At 40.6% G+C, this 25,570-nt stretch overlaps 1 protein-coding gene across 7 annotated transcripts; it reads left to right on the top strand.

Moving 5' to 3' along the window:
* Nucleotides 1-1,953: 1,953 nt before the first annotated feature.
* On the top strand, nucleotides 1,954-24,225 carry Sara (Smad anchor for receptor activation). Of its 7 annotated transcripts, none has more exons than XM_086987609.1 (19): nucleotides 1,964-1,998; nucleotides 2,338-2,550; nucleotides 4,938-5,927; nucleotides 8,890-10,559; nucleotides 11,101-11,246; nucleotides 11,532-11,631; nucleotides 14,557-14,703; nucleotides 15,713-15,916; nucleotides 17,335-17,469; nucleotides 17,922-18,161; nucleotides 18,619-18,855; nucleotides 19,103-19,185; nucleotides 19,392-19,496; nucleotides 19,903-20,043; nucleotides 20,213-20,425; nucleotides 20,852-21,120; nucleotides 21,605-21,721; nucleotides 22,011-22,215; nucleotides 22,398-24,225. In XM_086987609.1, exons 3-18 carry the CDS (start codon nucleotides 4,981-4,983, stop codon nucleotides 22,180-22,182), a joined length of 4,926 nt encoding a protein of 1,641 aa, XP_086843735.1. In that variant the 5' UTR covers nucleotides 1,964-1,998; nucleotides 2,338-2,550; nucleotides 4,938-4,980; the 3' UTR covers nucleotides 22,183-22,215; nucleotides 22,398-24,225. The 7 variants fall into 7 exon arrangements, with proteins under 7 accessions (XP_022658810.2, XP_022658808.2, XP_022658807.2 ...); XM_086987610.1 differs by having other exon boundaries at nucleotides 1,971-2,081; nucleotides 2,338-2,418; XM_086987608.1 differs by having other exon boundaries at nucleotides 1,971-2,081.
* The last annotated feature ends 1,345 nt before the right edge of the window (nucleotides 24,226-25,570 follow it).

The raw sequence follows: 25,570 nt of genomic DNA, 5'->3' as shown, positions 1-25,570 counted from the left end.
CATTACCTGCTTTCATAGGTTCTTTTACACCGTGAAGGGAATTTAAGGCGGCAGTCGACGGATCTGAATTTGTGAAAATGAAAGAATGAAGTTTTGCCATCCGATTATGATGTCGTCCCAGATAAGAACTTATGATATTGACAATTGACGCGACGAATGTAGAGAGAGCGGTTTCGCTGCTTGAAATAAAAGTCCTAGCTTTTCGGAGTGACTATTTAGGCGTTTTTAGCCGCCCTATAAGTATACTGTTCAAAAGGATAGAGCATATATGAATTCACGTACTGTACGTATCCGTATGACATGTTGATGCTATTTTACTAGGTCTAGCTATTGCATATTTAGAAAAATATTTGGGTTCACATATTTACTCATTTCAACTTCTTCCGAGCATTCTCACACGTACTATCCTCTACACCTGACATATTTTCAGATTTATAATTGTTCTCAGTAGAAGGACAAAGCCTTGAGTATCTTTATCAGAGTGTTTACGGTGTGAAATATCGCGTTTTAGTATTAACTGAAGAACTATCATTGCTTGCACCGCAACAGCTGTTTGTGAGTAAAAAACTGTTTCTAACTGTTTGATATTAGATATTGAGCGTTTGATTTGGCGTGACTTTGCGTCGAAAACATCCTCCTTAAATAATAATAAATAATTAGTGGGGATTTTCTGCAACGCATCTTACCTTCATTATTAATAGAGATTAAATTATCGGTATAAAACAAGTATTGATATTCAAACCACGCCTTAAAAATGTAGACAGTTTTTATTTTTGAATTGGGTAGGTTCTCTTATATACGGTAGGGATATATCTTAAGCATGTCTGTCTGAGGTCAATTGCAGGCCCAAAAAAGACCTGAAATTCTGGTATCCTGTGAGGCTATGCGGTGTTTTTAGATCTGTCCATCTTTGGGTTAGTTGCGCCTCGGGCTCGTATTTATTTTCTTCCTATTAATAGGACAGTGGAGTCGGTAGGCAGAAAATAACGAGATTAAAGTTGATTGAACCTGATTTCAGTGTAGATGTATCTGTGTGGAACGACAGAATTTTAACAGCTGGTGGAGGGTTTTTTACCAAGGCCGAATTATTATCATGATTATAAGCCAACATGAAGAGGATTCCTTAAGACGAATAAGCGCGAATTGAGATACCGATAACGAATTTGTAAAGAGGCCACACACTCGCAAAGAGAAGAAGTTCGTACTGAGCGCAGGGTTCCGAATATACGCATATTTTTTGCAAAGCCTACTTTTTGCGTGTATTGTTTCAATTTAGTAACTTTAGGCAATGTAAAAGGATGTGAATCTGAATCCACGAGGCAGAAATTATATGTGTGTACGGTATTTAGCTCCACGTGTCTTGGAAACAATAATTTCAAATACTTCAAAAGTAATAGCCTACAAAAGCCACAACTTACAATCTTTCAGAAGTAATCATTGCAAGAGGCAGTACAAGAAAACGAAACAGTCGCTTGTTTACCTATACATTTTGAGTTTCACATTACCCTGAAACGAGATGAATTACGCACGCATAGCAGTATGTATAACCACAACTCCTCATAGCTCCGTAAAAAAATTCCTGTTTGCTTAAGCTGGAGTGTTGAATGAATTTCTCCTTAACGCTCCAAACACAGTCGCAGGAATAATATTGATAGATGTACTAGATCACCTAAGAAGCACAGGGGAGTCAATGCCATCTGAATTTTTCCCCGGAAATTTCAGTTTTCATTTGATCCCCATATATACTAACAACTAAAACATAACGTTTCATGGGACTCCAAAGAGTTAGCGACTCTCCGGAGTGAGAGTCGCTAAAGAAAAAACAAATGTTTTTTTGCATTTCCCAGTTATCCAGAGTTTGCCAGCACCTGTCAATAAATCCAAAAGTTCGCGCCACTTACGTCGTCTGCTTGCTCCGTCGAGTCCAACTAGCTGCCGTTTTTGGTATGTGCGTCATTTCCGACAACTCCTAATACACCGATCGGCAAACCAACACATGTACTTCACCGAAACAGATCGTTTAAGGACTCCGTTGTTATATTTACGTTCTATCCTGGCTTTGTCTCTCTGGCAATCTATGGGCAAGATACGCTGAGCTTTGACGATGCTCGTTATCGACGTTGATGACTATCCGCATATGTGATGACCCTATACCTGCTCGAGTAACAGTGCCTAGCGAACGCTACTAATGCTATTCTCTGCTGCCACAAATATCGTTGCTTAATTTCTCTGTGTTCACGCGTGTGTGTGTGTGTGTATGCACGCGTGTGTGTGTATGTGTACGTATGTATGTATTTGTGTTGAACGGGTGATAACCTATTGTGTGTGTGTGGACAGAATTACCAGGGCCCAGGGTTCTTTTGCTGCACAACTGCAGCCGTTCTTTTGGAGGCCATTGTGAGCCCCTCGATTTATCGGGTATGTATCCACAGTGCTACTGGCATTCTCTGCTAGTTGTCGCGGAACGGTTACACCAGTAGCTAATTAGTGGTACAAACTTGTGAAGATTTGCAAGACACCGAGCGTCCAAGGACCGCCAGGCCAGAAGGGGTACGTAGTCGTGGTCTCCAGAGGTTGGCTAACTTCTTTAGATATGCGGTAGCTTCTACTGTCGTAGGAGTTACGCCGCCTCTGTTATTTTGTCAGGTGCTATGGCTCTCGTTATGGCTGTTGCAAAGTCGAGCGTTCCTTGTCATCGAAACAGCGATTCAGCAGCCACTTTGTGAATACTGACAGTGTGTATTTACCCGAAATTTCATTAGAGTACGAATTACTACTGTGCATTATATGCACAGGAAAATCACGAAAAACGTTATTCAATTCAACAAATCCGACCTGGCTAACTGTCGAGTGCAATAGACTGGGTGGCGTAAAGTAAATTCGCCTGTGGCGGTGCCTTATTACCATTTGTATTATTTTTATTATTACGCTATAATTTCTCTCCGTGACGCGCTAAAAAAATTGTAACAGGCAGATCGTTTGTCAACACGGCAATGCAAGTTATGAGACATTGCTAAACATTGATATATCAAGCCAAAAGATCTGTAGTTTGTCTGTTTGATAGCAAATTCTGAAGGGTCTGATATAAAAAGTAATAACTCACTAGTTCTCTGAATCTATCGGTATCTCTATCCAAATATCGTATTTCTATATCATAATAGTTACTGTCTATAATACTGGTTTGCGGTCGGAATGTGTCGCAGAAAGACGAGTAACTGTTCATGAAACACGTTTCTGTTTTTATCAGGAATGGGTAGCCTTGAATCCTTTTGACGACATTTTGGTATTTGTTGAACTCTAGGAACTAAGCTTTGTCTCGGTCAGGATAATGGTAGGAGTTTGGAGATATATAAACCTCTGTGCGGAATTTTAAAACAAACAACAATAAATGTGTGAACTATTAATGGGCAATAACTTCGTAACACATATATGTGTCACACAAATCGCTTCGTGATTCGATGACGGTGTGGTTCGTCGGCTAACTAGAAAACGCCGACGATACGATTTTAGTTACGGCAAAATAAACACGAGAACAGTACGATAGAAAGAAGTTCTGCTATGTACTACGACGAAGCTGTTCCTCGCACTTTTTCAATTTACTAAAGTCTATCACACTGTAAATGGAATTAAGATGAGCGCCTTATTTACACCTTGCTTCTTAATGTGGCTTGTTTTATCATTGGTCGCCCCATTTGAACTTTGCTTTCCGGCAATTTGAATGTAGTCTTTCGATGCTGAGTTAAGGAAGAACCTGTGTATATGGTGTAAGCAAGGCTCTTCTGTGCTAAAGGGCCTTGCGGCTATATCCAGTTCGGTAGGATTTATCCAGAATGTATTTCGATGCCGTATCATCGAAACCTATCTGATGATCAGAGTTTCGAGCAAGTATGTTTCTGAAATAGAGTTTCACTAGATGTGTATATACAAACGTTCGATTCGCGGGTATACATTGGTTCAGATCGCTTTGAGTAACGTGCAGACCATTGTCTTCGTCGCGGTTTTCGGGTTTCGGTTACCGGTAGAAACTGTACTATCAATTACACGGCTCTATTGATTAGGCACATGATCGTGGGTCGCATTCATTTGGATCTGTGATTCATCATAATCACCTGAAGGAGCACTTCGTTGTAGCAGTGGTTACCTGATATAAGAAATAAGTATGAATAAGCCAATTTTCGCTTCGACCAAGTTTGCTAATTGATTTGATAACCCTTCCTTGCGACCGGCGGACTTTTCGATATTTTGGGTTGGTTTTTTGCAAAGAAGAATTCCTTCTCAATTTCATATCTTTGTTGATAATAAACAAACCAATATCCGAATAACTTCGCTAGAAAAATTTGTTAACATCTAGACATAACAAAATCAACATTTTTCTTAAGATAATAGCGTAAATAGTGTATAAAGTGATCATAATTATAGAATTTAGAGATATATGCCTCATAAATGTTACGCAAGTTGTTAACATTGCGACTCTTGTAGGTCCGTAAGTGATTAGCTCGCCCTCTACTGTTGTGATTGTCGAAGACCCAGCGTATAAATAAAAGTAATTTGTAATGATCGGACCATATTAGATAATTAAATAAATCCATTGGTCTTTAGCAGTGGCAAATTTAAATGATGCGTACTGTTTTATAGTAGGTAGTACCCGAAATAATTTAATAATGCGTTTTGAATATAAAAAAAACAGACATGTGAGGTCTTTAACTTATGTATTAAAATAACGTTCGCGAGTTCCTCCAGAGTCCTACAACAGACATTGCAATAGATGATTTTGTTGGCTGTTAGCTAAACAAAAGTCCTCGTATTTGTTCACAATAAGTTAACTTATTGCACACATATAAATGTACTAGATTATCCTTTCAATACAGCCGTTTTTCTTTAAAGATGGCTTCCATTATATGAATAACTAAAAATGTAACTCGCGATTGACTTTTCAGGTGTCGACGAAGTCGACACCCTGCGTCGACCTCTGCGATCGCGATGGATAAATTTGTCGTTGACATCGACGCTGTCTTGGACGAGTTCGAGCAGCTTGAGAGTAGGGATCATCCGCCTGACCCCATGAACTCTGCTCCTACACAGACATCACCTGATCCTGCAGTACGAACAACTCAGGTACCGTTTTCGGCGCCAAGTTTTGTGATGGAGACAAGATCAACATCATCAGAACCGTTATGGTACACGACCTCATTACGGACTTCAAGTGGAGTTTTAGTAGAGCTCTGTAATGGCACTGACACAAAAACGAATGCCAACAATTCGCCTCCTCATCAGGCTTCGGTAGCTATTGCCGATGCGCTTGTCACCTCGACGAGTCTAGCGTCTCCATCACTATCTAGCAGGCATGACTTCGGAGATCCATTAGTAGCTTCCACATTAACCAACTGCGTTATGGTGACAGCTAAAGAACCAGTAGCAACAACGACGATGAAGGCGACCGACGACGTTCTGCCTACGGAAGAGGCATCGACCAACACAACAGCGGAAATTTTCGAAGAAGTACCTGTCAAAATCAATGAATTACATTACGAAGGCAACGATGTTGCACATTCGCCATCAGCCCTCGGGGAACCTGCTGCAGAAGCTGATCCGACAACACTACATACTGACACCGAACAACCTGGTGGAGAGGATTCATTGGCCGTAATGCCAGCCATAAAACCAGATGATGAGGCCAAAGTAGTTATGATGCCGGAAGTGACGGAAGAGGCACCGATTACGGTAGACTCATCGAAGTATGCAGAGACGTTTCATACCCAACTAGATAGCGTCTCTGCTACGCCTCAAAGGCAATCGACTCCGATAAGTTGTCCGGTCAGCTTAGGCGGCGACGTGCCACCGATTCAATCCATGAGGTCAACGCTTAGCCCAACCCTCCATAAGAAAGGAATTGGTAAGGACGCTGTTGCCGTCTCTTCTGAGAACAGGTTCGTAACAGACTTTATGGGAAACTAAACTTGATAGATTTCATATCGTACATATTTCAAAAAGTGCCGCTATTTGTTTAGTCAGGGTATCGAACTTCGACTGTGTAATATCTTTCCTGTCGTTTTTGGCCGCACGCTGAGTCTGCAACGCAAGCATGGATTTAGAATGGAAAACAATAAAATCGGTCACCAACGAAAAATGGGAACTCGTTATGTTATTGATGAAATCATGGTCTGACGTGCCCTTATTAATTCAATATACCTATAGAACAGCGTGCTGTTTTCCAATATACGTTTGAGTGCAAACGCTCCTAGGGGCTGTGCTCAACACAATTCTAAATACAACAGCTAGATACCCTAGTCGAAATCAAATTTCTAAATTAGTCACAGAGTAAACAATGTGATTAATGTAAGCGAGTTGTGGGCAAGGGCACTTCTGAAGCTGGCAACTAGTACTAAATCTGCACATATATCATCATTGTCCAAAGCAACTCACCAAAAACGAATTAAGAGAAAAACGTTTTAGATTCTTCAAAGGTTTGGCGCTTATTAACAAATTATTTGAAATAGGTTCGGCGCAGGCCAAGCGATACGTGCATTGTCGAGTTAAAAATAAATTTCCGAAGCGACATTTGACATATCTAGGAAGCAGACACAATACACCTTCTCGGTGTATGTACATTTTTCAAACGGTATCACAAGCTAAATTTGTTATAATGAGAAGACTAATCTTTTCGTCTATATTCAAGATGCCCTCGTAAGAACTTTTTGCTCCTGTAAAAGATACAGGGCGGACGCGGACGTTCGATAACTGTTTGCTTAGAAATTAGTCTGTTTATTTAAGGTGAATCAGATTCCTCAAACCATTGCTTTGGAATACTTTATTAGCCCCCTATTAAGGTATACATATTAAACATACTCGCGTTTTTAAGTGAACTTTGTATCCGACAAAAATGTTCTAGCTCACTTCAGAATTATGGCTAAAGCCATTGTTCGACGAACTGATATATATTTAAGGGTGTATGCGTTTATTAAAATACTTAACACATGGCCAGCTCTGCGTTCTTTTCCACTCACATATCACTTCACGTTCTTTAAGAGGATTCTCATCTTCAAACTCTCCTGGTGAATACCAATCTCACTAACGAGATTTAATCGAACGCCACTTTGACACGCTATTCATCCTACAATGTAATATGCACCCAATGTAACGTACCAGAGAGCGCCTCACAGCACCACACCTGTACCGGCTGAATTTACGCTAATTTCGACACGAAATTCGAGCCCTGGCAAGACGTGACTATGGGTGTCAAGAGCCATGTTTATCTAGTGGTTAGTTGCGTGGCGTTAAAGCCTACAAACGGAATTTAGCATTGTTATCTAACGCTGTTACAATATGTTGGAAACGGTTTTTGACAGACAATTTAAAAACACTGGATCTTGTATGAGCCTCTACTTTTATAATCTGCACGTAAGTCAACATTACTACGTTTGGTTTAAGAGAGAAGGACAGACACTGAATAACCAGTAAATAAACCAGTAAACCAGTAAGTCTGTCATCCTTCAAAAACTAACGTTCTAAAAGCCAAAATATCGCAAACTCTACTTAATCCCTGAAATAATTATATGGTGACACATTTCGCCTTAACACACTGAATTGTTTGTTAGCAACGATCCATTATGTACTAGAGTATACGTGGTGTAAGAAGCTTTGACGGAAAAAAAAGCACATCAATTGTTCCGCTCAGAGTAATCTTATCGTTGTTATTCACATGTACACGCGAGCCTTAAAGCTTCGAACGTCGGACGCTCTATACGTCCGTTACCAGGAGCGCGTAAACGGCAAGTGTTCTATTAACCAACTGATAATGGCTGTGATGTTGGGTGACCGTAATCGATTCGGACTCATTCGTACGTTCGAATTCGTACGTCAAATAAGTCTGTGTCTGACTTTTGGGCTTGACAAGATTTTACTGTTGATTGATTGCTAGTTAGCGCTGTTGCAGTTGCCATAGGAACTGGATAGATAGAATGTTCTATCCACAAGTCCACGAACTTGGGGTTACTTCTAAAGTCGGTAGCTATACCTAACCATATTTCGCAGCTGGTAATGACCGTAGTTTAGGCGTGGATGGCGTCACCGCTACTGGGTGGGGAAAGCGGGTACTACCGGTATTGAATGGCGGCATTGGCACAAAAGAGCGTACCAAACAACAGCTGACCGAGTTTTGCCTTACTGGTGGCCCACTGTTTTTTGGGACATGTGTGGACATACTACAAAAATAAGCCTTATGAGCGGCGATAGTAGGAGCAGGTCGAAGAGGTTTCGTGTATCTGTTTGTCCAGCTCTGCGCTTATGCACAAGACGATGTGGCAAATCCATAAACAATAAGCTCACTTCGAGAAACCAAAGGCACGCTGAAAGTAATAATGAAGTTGTTATAGCAATGTCTTTGCAGCCCAAATGGTCGAGATTTGTAATCATGATAGTAATATAGATCGTAAACTGAATTGTAAGCGTTATTAAGTTTGTTGTATCGGCACATGACTTGATGATACTGGCGTATGAAAGCTAGACAGAAGAGCAAGGATATCTAATATGTATTAACGGAGAAGGGAAACCGGCTATATGCAACGCAGTTCAATGTATCACACAGATAGTGGAAACTGGGAGAAAAATTTATTTGGTGCGATACGCATTATGTTTAACCGAATTTGCTTTTATTCATTGGTTCCTCAGACGTCGATTGTGTGGGGTAAATTGGCGGCCTTGACTGTTGTTTCCCTTCACAAAGGTAGTCGAAACAGGTAGTAAAGGACTTTTTAAAGCCTTTGCCGCCTTTTTAAAGCTAGCTTCATACACATTATTTATCTTTTCCCTCTATTCATTTTTTCTCTATCCAGACCTATCTGGTCCATATGGTCCCCTGATAAGACATATGGTCCTCTCTCCGAATTGCAGGGCTTCACCAGCTGTCAAACCGAAAACCCCCATACATTCTCGAAAAACAGCAGGAGCTGGAGCCGTGTTGACGACTAGTTTAGGAGTTTCCTCGGAGCAATTTGAGGAGTTTTTAAGAAAGAAAAGCCTAGAGAATGCACACTTGCTGAGCGGGCACAGCTCACCTGTACTGCAGAAATATCGCAGTCCTTTGTATCGTTCCTCCGTTGATGTCTTGTCAGATAAAAAAGTTGATCTTCAAAATCGTGTGAAAAACATAAAAGACGACAGACTTTCTGGTCAAGGGCCTTTGGATAATGCCAAACGCACAAGCTCTGTGCATCACTGTGATAATGGCTACAGCACTTGTTCTTCACAGAACCCCCCACACGTCATAGAGATATCGGCAAAGAATAAAACAAAGCAAAAATCAACTGCCGAACATCAGTGCTCTGGAGAAAAGCGAAGTCTGGAGGACAACGCCTGTACAGGTTCACGATTTTCTGTGATATCAACGGATGACACGAAATCACCGAACGAAATAGGAAACGATAACTACAGATCAAATGAATGGGCCTGTTCCACAAACAAATCTGCCGAATATACGAGTCAACTGCAGGTACGGCAACGACAACAACAACGGCCATTACAAAATCACCAGGCGCAGCAACAACAACAGCCATCACAACCACAACAGCAGCAGCAACAACAACAGCAACAACAACAACAACAACAACAGCCACCACAATTACAACAGCAGCAGCAGCAACAACAACAACAGCCATCACAACCACAACAACAACAACAGCAACAACAACAACAACAACAAGAAAATGATAATCCATTGTCTAGAGGAACCTTGCCGACAACAGTAGCGTCAAACGACGAGACTCTCTTGTCCGGCACATCTGCACAAGACAGCGCTCACAACGAAAGCGGTGATCAGCAGCTGAATAAGAACCCACTTAGAGCGGATACCAGTAATTACTACAGGATTGTGAGCTTCGATATGAGTGGGGTCGAGGTCACAGATGACGACCTGAGCAAGCTCGAAGAAGAACTTCGAAGCGAAAGAGCGCCAAGCCGCCGCTCTCAGGACTCAAACGCCTCGATCGAGCCGGTCGCCGCCGACCAGGTGATCGCTAGTGAAATCGCTGAGAACGTGGTAAACAACAACAGCAGCACTAGTGCTGGGGGTAACAATGGAAACGATGCCAATAATTGTTTAAACTCTGATGGCAACATATCAAAATCTGCACCTGGGTCAGGTACACAGCACGCAATTGATAACCCTTTTATTGTGCCAACGACTGCTGTAGCTTCAATTACGACAACAGGTACTTTGGACGGCTACAGTGTTAACATAAGGACAAACCATACGAAGGACAATCACGAAAGGGTGACAATGGCTGAGGAAAGAAGGCAGGCAGCGTCCGCTGAGGATATGCTTACGATAGACGTTGGCGGGGACGAACGGCTTCGACAATCGCAGCAGATGGAGTTACCCCACCGTCAGATGGTCCCGGCAGTGATGGCTGGCCAAAACCGAGATGAGTGTCATCCCGGCTCGGGTGAAAGTGCTGAAACGCAACCGTTGTCGCTTCTGGATCAGGACGCTCAAGAAGCTTCTTCCCAGGATCGCAATGACCTGGAAGGCAGCGAGCCACGAGTTGGTGGAGGACGCGGAGGCGGTAGGTATTACAGCGTTTTATGGATGAAAAAAAAGTTGAATAGGTGACTTTTCGAAACGTTTCCGTTGAAATGTTTTTCCCGTAACATGTTTATATTATGTGAAGTAGCAGATGGTGTAGTGAGCCGTCTTCAAATCAAATTGGTTTACTGGAACCTTCTCGTTTTACAAATCAGTCAATTGATTTCTTCTTTTGCAGAGATAGATAGCTAGGCATGTAATAGTCAACGTTAATGACTCATGCTATATTGTCACATCTACGCATTTCCTTGTCATATCTTTGGTTGGATATTTGAGGGCATCCACTTTAGTTCAAGCACTACTTAAATTCTGAAGGATTGCGGGTTACTGTCAATACACGGTGACAGTTCTGTATACTTGTTGTTGTTGGATTGGTGATGATATGAGCGAATATCTTGAAACGAAAAAAAACCTGTGAAAACGAAAAAAGTGATATATAATCGACTTGCATAATATTATGTTCTTTGGCGTAGTTTAACTATAGTCGCTAATATAATATGCATGTGTTTCGCTTCAAGCAGAATGTGGCGTCATGTCACCAAGTGAAGCTCAGCTCGGAAAGGTGCGGCCACTGTGGATTCAAGACGAAGACGCCCCAATTTGCATGAACTGTGGACAAGATTTCACCATGTTTCGCAGGCGACATCACTGCCGCGCTTGCGGAAAGGTAAGTTCTGTCCAGTCCTATTCAATGGCACGTATGCCTGTCTAAAGCTGGATTCTACGAGTATCTCTTATGGCGTTCTACAGGACGCCATTTAATGATCTCTAGGTTGCGACTGATGCACAAAAGTCCAGCATCAAGGCGGAGGTTAGGTCACGGTGGTTTCACTATTCAACTAGAGGTCATGCATTTATATCCAAGCGTGTGGATGTTCTAAAACGACGACTTCTTATTTATTTTTTTGCGCTAATAATTATCTTTGCACGCGATTCGGTGAGCAATTCGTAGGTGCTATGCAGCAATTGTTGTAAGGATCGGGCTCGACTTCAGTTTATGGAAGGTGAATTAGCTAGAGTGTGCTCCTACTGCATCGAGATACTTAACAAGGGTAAGACACAACATTTAAGTTGCTGCAGGCAATCACATATAACTGATTAGTAACAGGAGCGATTAATCGCACGGCGCGAGCTGACAACCTGGACCTACGTCAATAAAAATTTATGTACAGGGTCCACCAGCTGTATTGGGATTACCAAGCGAATAAATTTCGTGCTCGATTTACGAAGCCCCATTGACTAGCTAGGTATGTTCGTTCTAAAAAGTCTGTTTGCAACTTCTGCATGTCTTTGAGTCGATTCCCAAATTTGCAATCTATACATGTCTATGTCACACAAAGACGTCCTAGTTGCATGGTTTAGATTAATATAGCTCTAACTCGTTAAGAAACTCTTACCCGCTTTTTTCTTAGTTCTAAACTAAAACCTCACATTGCTTCACAACTATTTTATGGCGTGATGTACTTGTAGTAAAGACCAGTTTATCATAGGCCCTAGTTAAGCACGAAGTTGTCAAAGTTTTTTGATATGATATCGGTCTCACTGGTGATACGTCCAAAGACTAGATAAAATTACTATATAAGGAACAGCTACACGTAGGGGACTAAATCCGGGTTTCATGTAAACGAAAGCAGCTTTACCGCAACCAGGGTTTTGATACTTCCAGAGCCACAGTATTGAATGAATGATATTTTAGTGATAATTAGCATGCGGAGAAATAGCCGCGACATCTCCTTTAGCAAACGGGTAGCACATGCCCTAAACTAGATCAAATCGATACACCGCCTGGAATTCTGTACACTTATCTGTTTCCTACTTTAGCTTTATCTTAGTAAGTTTGTGCTTTTACCAAGTATAAAATTAGTTTCTGCGTTGATTTCGTCACTTGTTATTGCATGCAGTTGTCTCAGTAAAGCCTTTAGCCTGCGATCCCCTGGTGTTCGTGCTAAGAAATAAATACATCGTTTTTGTCGTTGTATATCTTGTTTTGAATCCAGATGTTTTTTATGCACATTTGGTCTTCATTCTAAATTTCTTTGATAATTCAGGAAGCTTTTTGTAGCCTTTGAACGAATTTTCCGTTGTCTTAATTTAATTAATGGGTAAAAGAAGCAGCGTTTTACGTCACTAACAATTTAATACTTAGCTTATCTATACGCAAGCGCAAAGCCGCTTCATTTTTGATCTGACACGGCCGGGTCTTTCACTTTCCTAGTTATATTTTTATTGATATTACGTATACAGAGGGATGAAATTGGGACGTCCGCATGACATACACAACCCCACTTGATACAAGTATATGATTTATCGTTTGTCGTTTCCTAATTGGGAATTATGTTTATGTTTACCCGCTTGTGCACACTGATTCTCCGCGAGCCCTGTGGGAGTCTTGAATATGGCCAGTATGAATCGTATGTACTGCTAGTTTTCCATCGTCGAACCTGATAGCTTCTTCACAAAATGGTATGTCTCTAGTTGTAGCAACAGATTCGAATGGTGATATCGATTTAAGTTTTTTCATATGGCCATGAAGGCGACAATAAGAGTCAACCACAGTGCTACGGGAATTTGAATTTGTGTGTGGTGGTACATGCCGCTGTATAACGCGGCTCAAACGAGGATGGGCAATCCGAGAGTGCTATCGTGGCATCGTGTATTATGCCCTTGGCCACGTATTCGTTCAAATATTTACCTTTTCGGCGAACGCGCATTGTAACTATTAGCCGATGGGATGAAATGGTGGCGTACGTGGGGCGCTTTAGGTGCGGCTCAAACAGAAACAAGATTATGACTCTGTACAACCTAAAGGACTACAGCGAGAACAGGCCAAATGCCAACCTTACGAAAATGATTATAGGTTATCTAGAAAAAAGAATAAAAAGCCATCATTGTGAATAGTGCAGTTACTTGATTAACGTCAATTAGAATCGCAAGTATGGTTTCGAGTTTTTTTCGTTTTCGTAACACATCAGGCCAAATGTAGGAAATCAATATACTCGTGAACAGAGAAGCAGTGGGGAAAGTGCACAATAGAGGCTGAAGGAGTGGGCCTTCACGTTACATGATTTCGTTTGATGCTTGACAAGATGTACGTTGAAAGAGTGCTTGAAAATATTTCGACAAGGCACACATTAAGTATGGGCCTTCGATAACAGTATTCCAACATTCTGATAATTCATGCCGCAAATTAGTATTGATTACATACGTTTATGTGGTTCCAATTAAAACGGATATGTACATCACAAGTTTAGCTCAGATACACCTAACTGAAGTATGAATGAACGGGATGTTCGCAGACTCTTCGCATGTTTCAGTTATGAAAACCGTTGTCAATTTAGTCGTGTTTCACAAGACGGTTTTATTGGTGTTAGGTGGCTGAATGGGATTTGTATTTTTGATCGATAGGAATAGGTACATCAATTTAACGCACTGAGCGGTTGAGGCTGGTTCGTTGATTATTATCTTGTTTGCTTGTTGTAAGAGATGCGTGGCACGATTTCGAACTATGCAAGTTACAACTATGCTATTCGGATTAATCGGCAGACCTGTTTTTCGATCACTTTTAGATTCACATTTTTAAGGCTAATCGACTTTGGTTGGCTATATCCTGAAATTTCATCAACGCGAAACAGCTACAAAGACTAGAACGTGGAGAGACCCTTAAGTCATATGCTTTCGCAATGTGTCTAACAAATTAATCTGATGTTTGTTGCTGTGCCTCCGGCTGTCGGACTTCGACACCCACATCTGGCCTCGATTACTCGTACTATACTACTCATGAAAACGCCTGACTTTCCATCTGGTCCATAAATCTACAATTATCTACAATATCGATATTACGCGGCATTTGGGGCAACTCTCGAAAAAAAATGTTTGCTGGCTGCAACCCATTTTCCTGGATGTGGACTATAATCGAAAATTTTGTATTTCAATTGGGGTTTGGGGATCCTGTACTATGTCTACGTGGTAACATATAGTAGAGCGTTGGTCTTCGCCATCGTTTCGGCCTGACCCTTCGAATCCTCTGGAGTATTGCTCGACAGTCAGTCCTTTAGCACAAATGTCTTCCACAGCTCAACTTCCGCCGCCGACCGTCATGGTACCCGTTGGAGTCCTTAAAAAAGGTACGTCTTTTGATTTCGTGTCCCAACACTCATCTGTGCGCGAAACATAGTATTTATTGCAGCACGCTGATTGTGCGGTACTTTCGTAGTGATCTGTAGGGTACCTGGTAGTTAACTGACGATTTTTTCATTATTTTTTAAAATACCCTGTGATGTCTTTAATACAGATAGGAATCTTTTAAACCTGAAGTTTTTCATATGGCTCATTCTGTAGTATAGAATCAAACAATGAACCGTGCATACTATTATAGTGCGCAAAACGTACAGGGTGGTGATGCAACCCGCGCTTGACCATGTCTGTTTAGGTAATTGTGCTTTGTCGTTTGCACATCGTGAAAACGTAGAAATAATACATTACTATTGATCTTGTGTAGGAGGGGTGCTTCAGAAAGTGCGATAATTCCTTTGACAATGATAACCGCTGTCAGTTAGGACCGGAAATAGGTTAAGCACTTCTGAACGCTAGCTTTTTTGACTATTTTTTACGCCGTGCCTGTTAAATATGGCTGATTTCATTACACCTTGCTAGTAGTAGTAGTTGTATATAACACTAAATTTGATTCGGTAATAATATACGGCGTAAAGAGAAAACTATAAAATTCGTTCATCTTTCCTATAATGAAATGTACATTCTTCTTGGTGGAATAATTCGCGAAGTGACCATTTGCATTCGATAACAAGCACAACATTTAGTCATAATGGTCCACAAAGTTCACTGTTTCACAGTGGCATATGTTGCTAACTTCTGAGTGATAGTCTCATGAACAGATATTTGACAAATTTTGGACCATTTTCAAGTTCTGCTTTATATACATACTCTGCTAATATTTGTTCTGTGCTGTCTTTGTGTTGTATCCACGTCGGCTTTTTTGTCATTGTGACGGTCTGTGGCTGACGGCTGAACGTGCTTGCTTTATGGCTAATGCGGCTGGCATCTTGTGGGGCCTTTGTTGACCGTTTGGCAACATCGGCTGCCTCCCACCGATGAATGGGGGAACAATCAAATTAGTCGGAGAAAAATCTGCCGCCTCCGGCAGTGGGCTATCGGGCAGTGTCTCCAGCGCAGGAGGTAGTGGCAGTAAGTCGGTCGTGTTTTCGGACGGTATTCGACCGGGAGGGGATCTTACGGATCTTGACATTCCTTCGACGCCGCCGGCGCAACGCGCACCCCAAAGGACTCTCAAGCAGGTCACAACCCCTGGTAGGTCCAAAGGTAGGTAGACAGGTTACTGTACCCAAAACCAAAATATCTTTTGTCAAAAAAAGAAAAACGAGTAGCAGACAAAGCTGAAATTGTTGTCGCTTGTTTGCATCGACAAAACGACGGGGATAAAGATACACTGGACTCGATATCGACAATCCTATAATAGCACGATCGAGGAAATCGAGGTTAGGTTTCGAATAAGCTTGAAACATTGCGAACCTATTTAATGGTTGGACTTGTTCTTAAAAATTAGCGTTTTTGCTTATCTTAGCGCCTAGATTTACTGTTGTGTGATAAATTAATCGAAGGCGTGAGATGAAACCTGCTATTAATAGAGAAATCAAAGTGAAAAAAATTAAGCTATCTACTATTAACCAGCTAAGTAGGATGCTTAGTGGTAAATTCAGTCCTGCACAGAATTTCATTGAATTTACCTAATGTAAATGGCGTGATCAAGCGTTTCTTGTAATGCATACTTGCCGTGTTGAGTGTAAGAAAAAGACAAAATGCAATTTGGACTAGCTCTTCAGCCAGGCAGCTATGAAGGTTCTGCTTCCGTTTTATTCTTAGCTTTGTTTTAACAAATGAGATCGAAAGATTGACACGGTGCTGGTTATGGTAGGCCATTGACTTGAGATTTTTACGAAGAATTTCGCCTTACTTATCTCATTTAATTTTAGCGCTACAAGCTCGTTTCTTCAGGTAATACGTAAAACACTTTGCGGTAACCTTGCCGTCTCTTTCTTTATTTCGGCTGCTTTTGCTTCGTGCATTTGACAAGATATTTTTGTCCAAGCTTGTCGTGCCAGTTTTCTGATTTTACTGATCCTATATCTATGTAATACTTGATCTCGATTGAAATATATTATTTATTATGTCCCTACATGTGTCGCTCTGATGAATTAGCGCTAAGTAATGAGTCCGAGGTAATGACTGTTGCTGAAACAACACTGAAAATTTTGAATGTCCTAAGCAGACTTTTCCTTTTTTTTGGCAGTTGTCAATTATTGATAACTAAATGGTTTACAAATTTAAATATTTAACAGTGACGAACATTGGTTCGTGACCTTTCCAAATCGTCATGCTTAAATTGTCATTACCAAATTTACGAAAAGTATGTTCATATAAGGTTATAGAATATACAGGGTTAACAAACATAAAATCCATTGTGCATTGTAAAATATTTAATCTTGTTTCCCATTCAAGTGTGTATTAACGAAGTTCCAAGGCGCAGAAACTACTAAGAACAATGTGTAGAGTTGTGGCGATTAAAACGATGAACTTATTCAAGTTCATCAATGTGTGTAAACTTTACATCAAATGATTTGTGATATTTGAATCGATGCCGTTTGCGTTCAGGGGAATTGTTATTACTTAGGATCGTCATTTACATTTGGTTTCACTGGCGTGTCCTTCGTCGTTCACAGGGAGCGTACCGCGCAAATTTCGTGCATATACGGCATCGGATTCTCTGGGCTCCTTACCAAATGTCCTACTCTCGAAGGAGTTTACCTCATACGAACAGCCTATGACCGTCGGGACACTGTTCAACCTACTGCAAGGTACACATTACGAATCTTTTAATGTTTTTATCATTTGATTCTGAATTTAGCAAAAACTTATATTTCCATTTCATACGCTTATTGGATTACGGTGCGTAAAATCAAAAGCAAAGATGACTAACAGTAAACCACTTCTATATGTTCCCATGATCATAGAATGATAACATATTTGCCTACTAAGCTTAGGGACATGTGCTGGCTTAAGTTGGAATTTAAGCAAGAACACGTATATGTTATATTGTGCTAGGAGTCAGGGCTTAAATATTTCGAAGTATTTTTACCTGGAAGTCTGTTTAACTTTACATAAAGAAAATAACTGTTAAATAACGTAGACTTGAGTATGCCCCCACCTTGTAAGTATCAGACTAAATGGTGTATATCGCCTGGAAGCTTATTGTTGTTTGTGACAATGTGCCCTGGTATTGACTTTTTACGTATTCTCGCATAATTAGATTCTTCACTGCCTCCGGTGGCTTTTGGTCTAACCCGGCACAACATACAAGTGATGGCCAAAGTCGTAGATCTGGAGTGCTGCGTTGGGATTCGTGTTTGGTCGTTTTGCTCCCAAGGCCTAGCGGCATTTGGACAGGATGAGGTCGCCCTTGTACTCCAATGGCACCAGGACGATGAGCTCGCCATACCGAGAGACGTCTTCAAGCTTTATCGTGTCCTATTTGAGAACGCGGGAAAAGGTGTGTACAGGTTATTTCTAAAGAGTTCCAAAAAAATATTCAAACCGAAACTTACTACCCGCAAAAACATAGCTATTGGAGCAGTTTTTGTTTTAAATAGAGTGTAGTTATTTCTGGAAATACTCTTTGCGTTCAATTCTTCAATATAAATTACAGCTTGTTGTTGAATAATGCCGTTTTATCCCTTTTTTTTTAATTAGAAACATAAAGAAATTTCTTTTCAGGAGTTGTCACTTAAAATTATGTCCTTTTTATAATTGTGTGACCAAATGGATTGTTTTCGACGATTAAGATCCACAGCATTAAGCTAATTTGACGACCCTTACAGGCTTAACGAGCGAGAGACTTCTCATGGTTGACATCCGGCTACTGACATCGTTCTTGTTGTGAGAATACCGTGTTTTCATTGAGACATAATTTCCTCGTGTTTTATCCAAATTCGCTATTGTACTTACAGCTGCCGTTGTATCGGCTATGGACCATCTGCTATTTCCTGGCGGCTTACTTGGCTCAAGCGAGCATACCGGTTTCCTATTCGTAAGACGGACTCTACAATGCTCCGAGCGACTAGTAACGCCCAATCCGCTTCGGGAGAGCACCTATTTAGTTGCGTTGCTTGTTCTTAAGACTGAGGTTCCGTGGGCAAAACTGTTTCCGTTACGACTATTACTTCGGCTAGGCGCCGAATTTCGATGTGAGTTGCTATATTACGTTACATGACAGACCTAAAAGACCTATTTGTAATGGGAAAAGGGAAATCATTGCACGTGGATTTGGCTCTTAAACAACGACGTTACAACACGGGTCATATACGGTAGGAGAGTCTGGGGTTTTGTCGAAAACCAAAAATGCATTTAAAGACATTAACTCTAGGCAAAAAACAATTATAGGTAGCAGGACCCTTTGTACAACGATATTTTGTCAATTATGTTTGTTTACAGATTATCCCTGTCCGCTAGTAAGCGTCCGCTTCCGTAAACCGGTGTACTTTTTAGAGCATCAGTCAATACTCACTATACTAGCAGTAAGTACATGTAACGTTATCAATAAAATGCAAAAAACAAATGCTGTGAATTATCCGATTTTTCAACTTACTTATGTAAAAATACTACTTTAGCTTTAACCAGTGTTAACCAGTAAGTTCTTTGGTAATATTATGTTTGATTTTAAAGTAAATTAGCATTCCTTATGGCCGATCCAACGTTAAGCATGCATGTAAACGATTTCCAGGACTTCACGAATTACCAGTACACAATTCAAAATATCCCTGGCCTAGTGATCCATACTGTTGGAAAGAAGACGACCATCCTTGCGCCTAGAAATCGTTATGAACTGGTTAGTATTCACTTACCTGTTCCCCAAGAGTTAATGAAGAGCTAATGAAAAAGAGACTTTTGATCTAAATATTGCTAATACGTTTGCAGTGATTAAATTAAATGAATAAAGTGAACCTGGTTTAAAATTGTACCGTGAGAAGCCTGAAAGTCCACCAAGTTTACTATGCGTAGAATTACAGCAATTTATGGAGAAAGAAGTTTTTATTGGCATTATCGGCACAATGGGCGTTATATATATATATATATATATATATATATATATATATATGAAAATGATATATAAATATCATTTTCAAAGTTGTAAGATCGAAAAGTACTTCGCATGTCAACATTGGCACGGCCTGTAGTACAACCGTCGTTCTAGAAACGAATAACGTCTGTCTGTATTGTTCGTACCCTAACAGATGATGAAAGCCAGCACAACAAACGAAAACATTCTGGCGCTAGGGGCGAACTTCTCGTTAAAGGCTGACTCGCATCTCGTGTGCACTCAGTCGGACGATGGCTCCTTCCAGTCTCAGACATTCAATTCCGCTTCTACTCAGGTACCCGTAAATGAGACAACCACTTTACAGACGCTGACGGCTGCGTTGCTTGAAAGGTGTTGAAAGATCTATTATCACAATAACTTATATAACACGAGCAACGTAGTACATATGTGGTTGATATATTGTGTTCTTTTATGAACCTTTCCTTGCTGATATGGTTTTTTAGATAAGTGTAAGAGGCGCAAGCTTTGTGGTCTTCAGTGGAGCGCTGAAGTCCAATTCGGGTTTCACGGCGAGGGGTTCCGTTGTCGAAGACGGCTTGCTCGTCCAGGTCAGTCCCATCGATATGAGTCAGTTAAAGCAGGCCATTCACGATATGCGTGACTACCGGATCATCTGCAAACAGACACTGCCCTCCAATTTTTCAGGCTCCAAAAAAGTAATTATACAGTAACCCCATGGTTCATCAAAAAACGTTCATTTGTAATGTATATATTTGTACGTTTTTCAGGTATTTATCTGGAAAGCATAATTAATATAATTTATGATATAATATAGTTGAAAACAGTTCGACTTTTCCGTTTTTTTGTTAATCCGTCAATGATGACTATGTACGCAGTTAATTAACATATTTGATATAGAACACAACTCCTTGGCAAAGAAAAAAGGTTTCATCTATTCTCACGTCTGGCAACTAACTCGATGGGTACTCTACCTAGATTTTTTCTTAAAAGACCTGTGAAGTGGCATTGTAGGAATAGACTATAATAACATAACAAACTGCCAACGCGGGATGGTACTAATTCAAAAATGCGCATCACGTTGCCTTCTACCCCTTGTATATAACGATCTTGACCTGATAAAGGTAACGACCGGAGGTGACAGTGCCGCCTCTCCAGCGGAGGTCGGGGATTCGAACGCTGTTAGTCAAGAGGAAGAGGGAGAAGAAGAATATGTAGAACTTGTTTGGGCAGCCAATGAGTCCACTCGTAATGAAGGGGCGACCAGCGCTCTCGACGGCGCCTCATTGGCTGGCGTGCCTTCGTGCAGAATGTTCTCTGGAACTGATTTTTCTAATGACCGCTTTATCGTTCGATGGACCGAAGTTTTTTTCCTCGCTAGCAAGGATACCGAGTAAGTAATGGAAAGTTATTTGAATGGGCAAAGTACAGGAGGCCTTTTACTAAGGTTAGCCTCGTTTAAAGCGGGCATGGACATCTTAGGCTCATAGTTAGGCATATAATTTGAACGCTCCTAGCAAAACTAGTTCATTCCTTTTGGCCCATTAAGTGGACCTGTCATTCGTCCATGGTTTGGTAATTGTGCGTGTAATTCAATGGCTAATTTTAATACGCCTATCTTATCACCAAGACGAAGTGCCAATCCGGTAGATAGATTGCGCGTTTACTTAACAACCTGACTTCTTAGTTAAACATCATACAGTAGGGTCGGTGAATTGAATTAGTCGTGCTGTGGTAATTATTATAGTTGATATCCTGTGGTGGGGTACAAGCCAAAGGTAGAACCTCAAGGGTCGATATTTTCCCAATGAGCAGGAAATATCAGTATACTATGCTATAGGCAAAATAATAATATTACGAAATTAAATCAATTACAGGCTGGATTTGCCCGATCCAAATCGTCTGATCGACGCAACAGGCCGTTCTATGTGTATTGCTCTGCTCCCGCACGCAGCTAAGCTGTACGAAATGGACTTGACTAAACTTGCTCTTAGGTAAAACATCAACAGCGGTCGGCCAAGATGATATACACATTGTTAGATCCAAATGTTACGGCCTGCGTTTAGCGGTGTTGTGTATATAAAAACGCTTTACGGTAGTAGTTAGTAATTTTGTAGGCGAATGTTGACGCTAGGCCTAACACTACAATAAAACGTAGTATTCTTAGTGGAATCAATCAAAGTGGATCTTGCTAAGAATTGCTTAGCTTCTATTTTTCTTGTTGAATTCTATTTTTTTTTTTTTGCACATTTCAGTTGTTTCATTATAATTTTCTGTTTGCAGAATCAGCTTAGACCCGGAGCAGTTTGGTTACGAAATCGGCGCAGGAGGTGCTGCTTTGGCGCCCGAGTTTTTGGGTGAAGTAGATAATGCCCTCGTACCAATAATAACATCTCTGGACGGCTCACATCAGCCGATGACCATTGAGCTTATCTTCTACGTTCTACTCAAGTAAACTCAAATAGTTCAACAATGGCATAATTCTGCTGTACGTATACTCGCTTAACCAAAGATGCTACTAGAACATGTACAAGGCATAAAAAGCATTGCACTCTGACGAAAACAGGTTTGGCAAATATGCGTTTGTAGCAAACAGCCATCCGCCATTTTTTGTCCTTCATACGTAAAACTCTGCGGCACAGCGTAACTCTTTCGTGCTTTTCGCTGCAGGACGCGGATACGCTTAAGCGGTACGTTTAGGATTGACTAGTTGTGCTCAATGGAGGACGCTCCGTTGAGCTGGTCATGGCCAGGACACGAAATCGATGTACGGAGATAATGTAGAAGATCCTACTGAACTACGGTTAAGCTTTTCTGTTGACTATCTCTAGACTCTGATAGGAAGGGTCAACGTGCCGTGAGTTTAACTTTCTCCATGCGGACACAGTGGCGACTTAACTCTCACGAGATACGAGTACGAACTAACGACAGACGGGTAACCTTCTTGTAATAACTATTGCTTGCTGGAGTAGCACCCGAAGGTTTGAACGGACTTGGTGATATCAAGTCGAGATTTCATAATCGTTTATGGATCGTCGTTCAAGAAACAATGAACATCAATCACTTGGCTCTTCCGAGATCGCTTCGGTCGAGCCATATTGCTTGGGTGTGCATCAGTGAGTCAAGCACATGTAACAAGGTAGCAGCATAATGTGCTAAGGGTCAGAATGAACTTAATTCATGCATGAAATGCGGGACGAGATAATCCTCGTCGCAGATAGGGTCAGTTACCGCGGGTGGGCATAAGTCGTTTGTAGCTTTAGTTGGTACATACCGTTGATTCCTTGTTGTCTTTTCCCCAGAAACACGTTTAGATTTGGTGCGTGTAAATAGATGTAATACCTACGTACAAAGCATGTATGTACTGTTCTCGGTCACTGAGTTGCTCCTTCATTGTCGGTGATGCGTGCATTTTGTTGACGCGAACACACCTGGTTCGCAAGATTCCTCATTCATATTCGTTAATCATTACTACTGTTACCTGTTGTATCTGATTGCACGACTGGTTTCTTTAAAAATTCTTCTATTCTAATACATAATACAAGCAACTATATTATTATGGGAGTGAAGAGAGAAACAGACTACAAGGTAGAGAATGAAAGTGATATACGCACCGAAATCCTAAAAAGATACTGCTCGCAGAAGACCACACTCAAACCGCGTAACGCTTCCATCTAAATTCACCTATAAATTCAATGGGTTGCCGTTTTTCTAAATCACTTTGTTAGAATAGTAATTCGTACGAAAATAACAAATGCGATAATATAGATTAGAAAATACATCACTGTCCAGTGTGCACCAAGTCACGAACGTCGATGTACATTGAATGCTTATTTGTAACAGCAGCGAATATTATTATGTTTACGCAAGCAGTCACACCAACACACCTACACAGTAAAATATATATACAATTAAATGATATATATATATATATATATATATATATATATATATATATATTATACGTATATACATTTGAATGCAAAGGAGATAGCCGATCGCAAAGGGAGTCAAATAGTCACGCAATAATGTCGCGGATTGGTCTTAGTGTCTCTAGTCAGCTTGGACGAAAAAAAGCGTAAGAATAAGCCCAACATATTGCGCTGGTATATATATATATATAATGTTGTAGAATGATGAATATATACTGTTGCACAAAATCCGCACGTACGTGAAGTCTGATACGGCCTTGCTTGACATAAACTGAAGTGACACCGAGCAACAACAGATTAAACAACCCTGTTATTAAACCATATTTTTTATATTATGTATCAAATGAAAAAGTGGCGATGCGTTATTGACGAGGAAAATGATAACAAATTCACATCGTGAATATAGACTACCCCACGAAAGCCACAACATGAAGAGGACCGCTGGGATTACGATCACGATTTGGGGAAAATAAATGTTGAAAGGGCGTTTTTGCTGTACGAACTGTTATTACAACATGAACGCTGATCAATAAAAATCAAATTCATTCTAGTAACAACATTAATAATGAGAGAGATCTTTGAACGAACACTGAGATACTCCTGGTAAGGTCCAACTGGATTTATTTTGGGCTTATCGAAACTAATTCTAAATCAAAGTCTTCAGGAAGTCTAATGAATAGCTTTCTTTATTGAAAATGAAATGTACCGCCTAGTGCAGTAATAATATCTTAACGTTGATTTTTTTTAAAGTAAGCGCCGATACCCCTCGCCCTTACGAATATGTCCGACTCCTCCCAAGTATGCACGATATCTAGTTAAGTAGATTTAGAACTCAGCCATGTGAAAGGTTTTCGTGAAACTGCAAACGTAGGTCACCATTTTCGCCGCTTAACTTCCTTCTCTTTTTATCCTGAACTCCTCTTAATTTAAGCATATCTACTGTTCATATCGAGGGCGAAACTTGAACCGGCAATGTTTGACACTTTTAGCTTACTTAAAGTACAGACAGCTGCAGCGATAATTGACATTAGCATTAAGATAGGGGAGAAAGGAATGGTCATTAGTGATCAACTGAAAATGCCGAAGAAAGCAATTGCTTAATCAAAAAGACAAGTTTTTTTGCGATAGACAAGTTTTTTGCGATATCAGAAAGACACGTCTATCAACCGGAAAAATTGAGATGGAACTGTCGCTCGTAGTTCGTTTTTTTCATCATATTCAATAGTACTAACTATCCATACCTAAAATTTTAGCTTTTCAATGAAAGAGCACTATATCAGCTAAGTAGAACTCGTCGGGCGGACATTATGACACGAAGAGAATAACAAAAAATTAATAATGATATATCCCGACCTACTTCGATACCCAGACACAGCGTTTTCATATTTCTTGTGCAAATTTTGTATATGGATACGCTAAATAGACTTTAGAAAATAGGATTTATTTATGGAGTACGGTTCGATTAATTCGACAGATACTACATGTCTCTACACAAGATATCGTGCATGTGTTTTGAATACTAAATGGCGTCGAGTGCTGCAACGCCGTCGTTAAGCAATCTCTCCAACCAGGTACATCGATACCAAAATTATCAATAGATCATTTTTAAAATTCTATGCTCGTCCAATATAACTATTTTTCTTCTGAACACAAATAAAATATCGATCTTTTTCGTTTGGGCGCGGTATCTGCCTTAACACATTCCCGTTTGGAAGGGAAATAAGCCTTAAGAACGACGAAAGCTTGGTTTAGCCTTTGCATACCTCTTCGTTGTGTTGGCTGTTGAGTTCTGTCCTTTTGGTGCTGCCTTGCCATTTTTTCTATGAAAAACTACTGAACACAGCTACCCGAGACCCTATGTGGACGGCTCAGCGCGACGGCATATTCCTTAAGCCCTCCTGGAACACTCAA

The sequence above is a fragment of the Varroa destructor genome, unplaced genomic scaffold, assembly GCF_002443255.2.
Source record: "Varroa destructor unplaced genomic scaffold, Vdes_3.0 BEIS01000004.1, whole genome shotgun sequence".
Classification (NCBI taxonomy): Eukaryota; Metazoa; Arthropoda; class Arachnida; order Mesostigmata; family Varroidae; genus Varroa; species Varroa destructor.
This window is presented reverse-complemented; position numbering and strand designations above follow the sequence as displayed.

What these genes read in the sequence shown, in the direction of transcription:
- Sara (XM_022803072.2), top strand. Translation starts at nt 4,981, where the DNA reads ATGGATAAATTTGTCGTTGACATCGACGCTGTCTTGGACGAGTTCGAG. An exon ending in CAATACTCACTATACTAGCA is followed by an intron (nt 19,186 to 19,391) that starts GTAAGTACATGT and finishes AACGATTTCCAG; the next exon opens with GACTTCACGAATTACCAGTA. An exon ending in CTAGAAATCGTTATGAACTG is followed by an intron (nt 19,497 to 19,902) that starts GTTAGTATTCAC and finishes GTACCCTAACAG; the next exon opens with ATGATGAAAGCCAGCACAAC.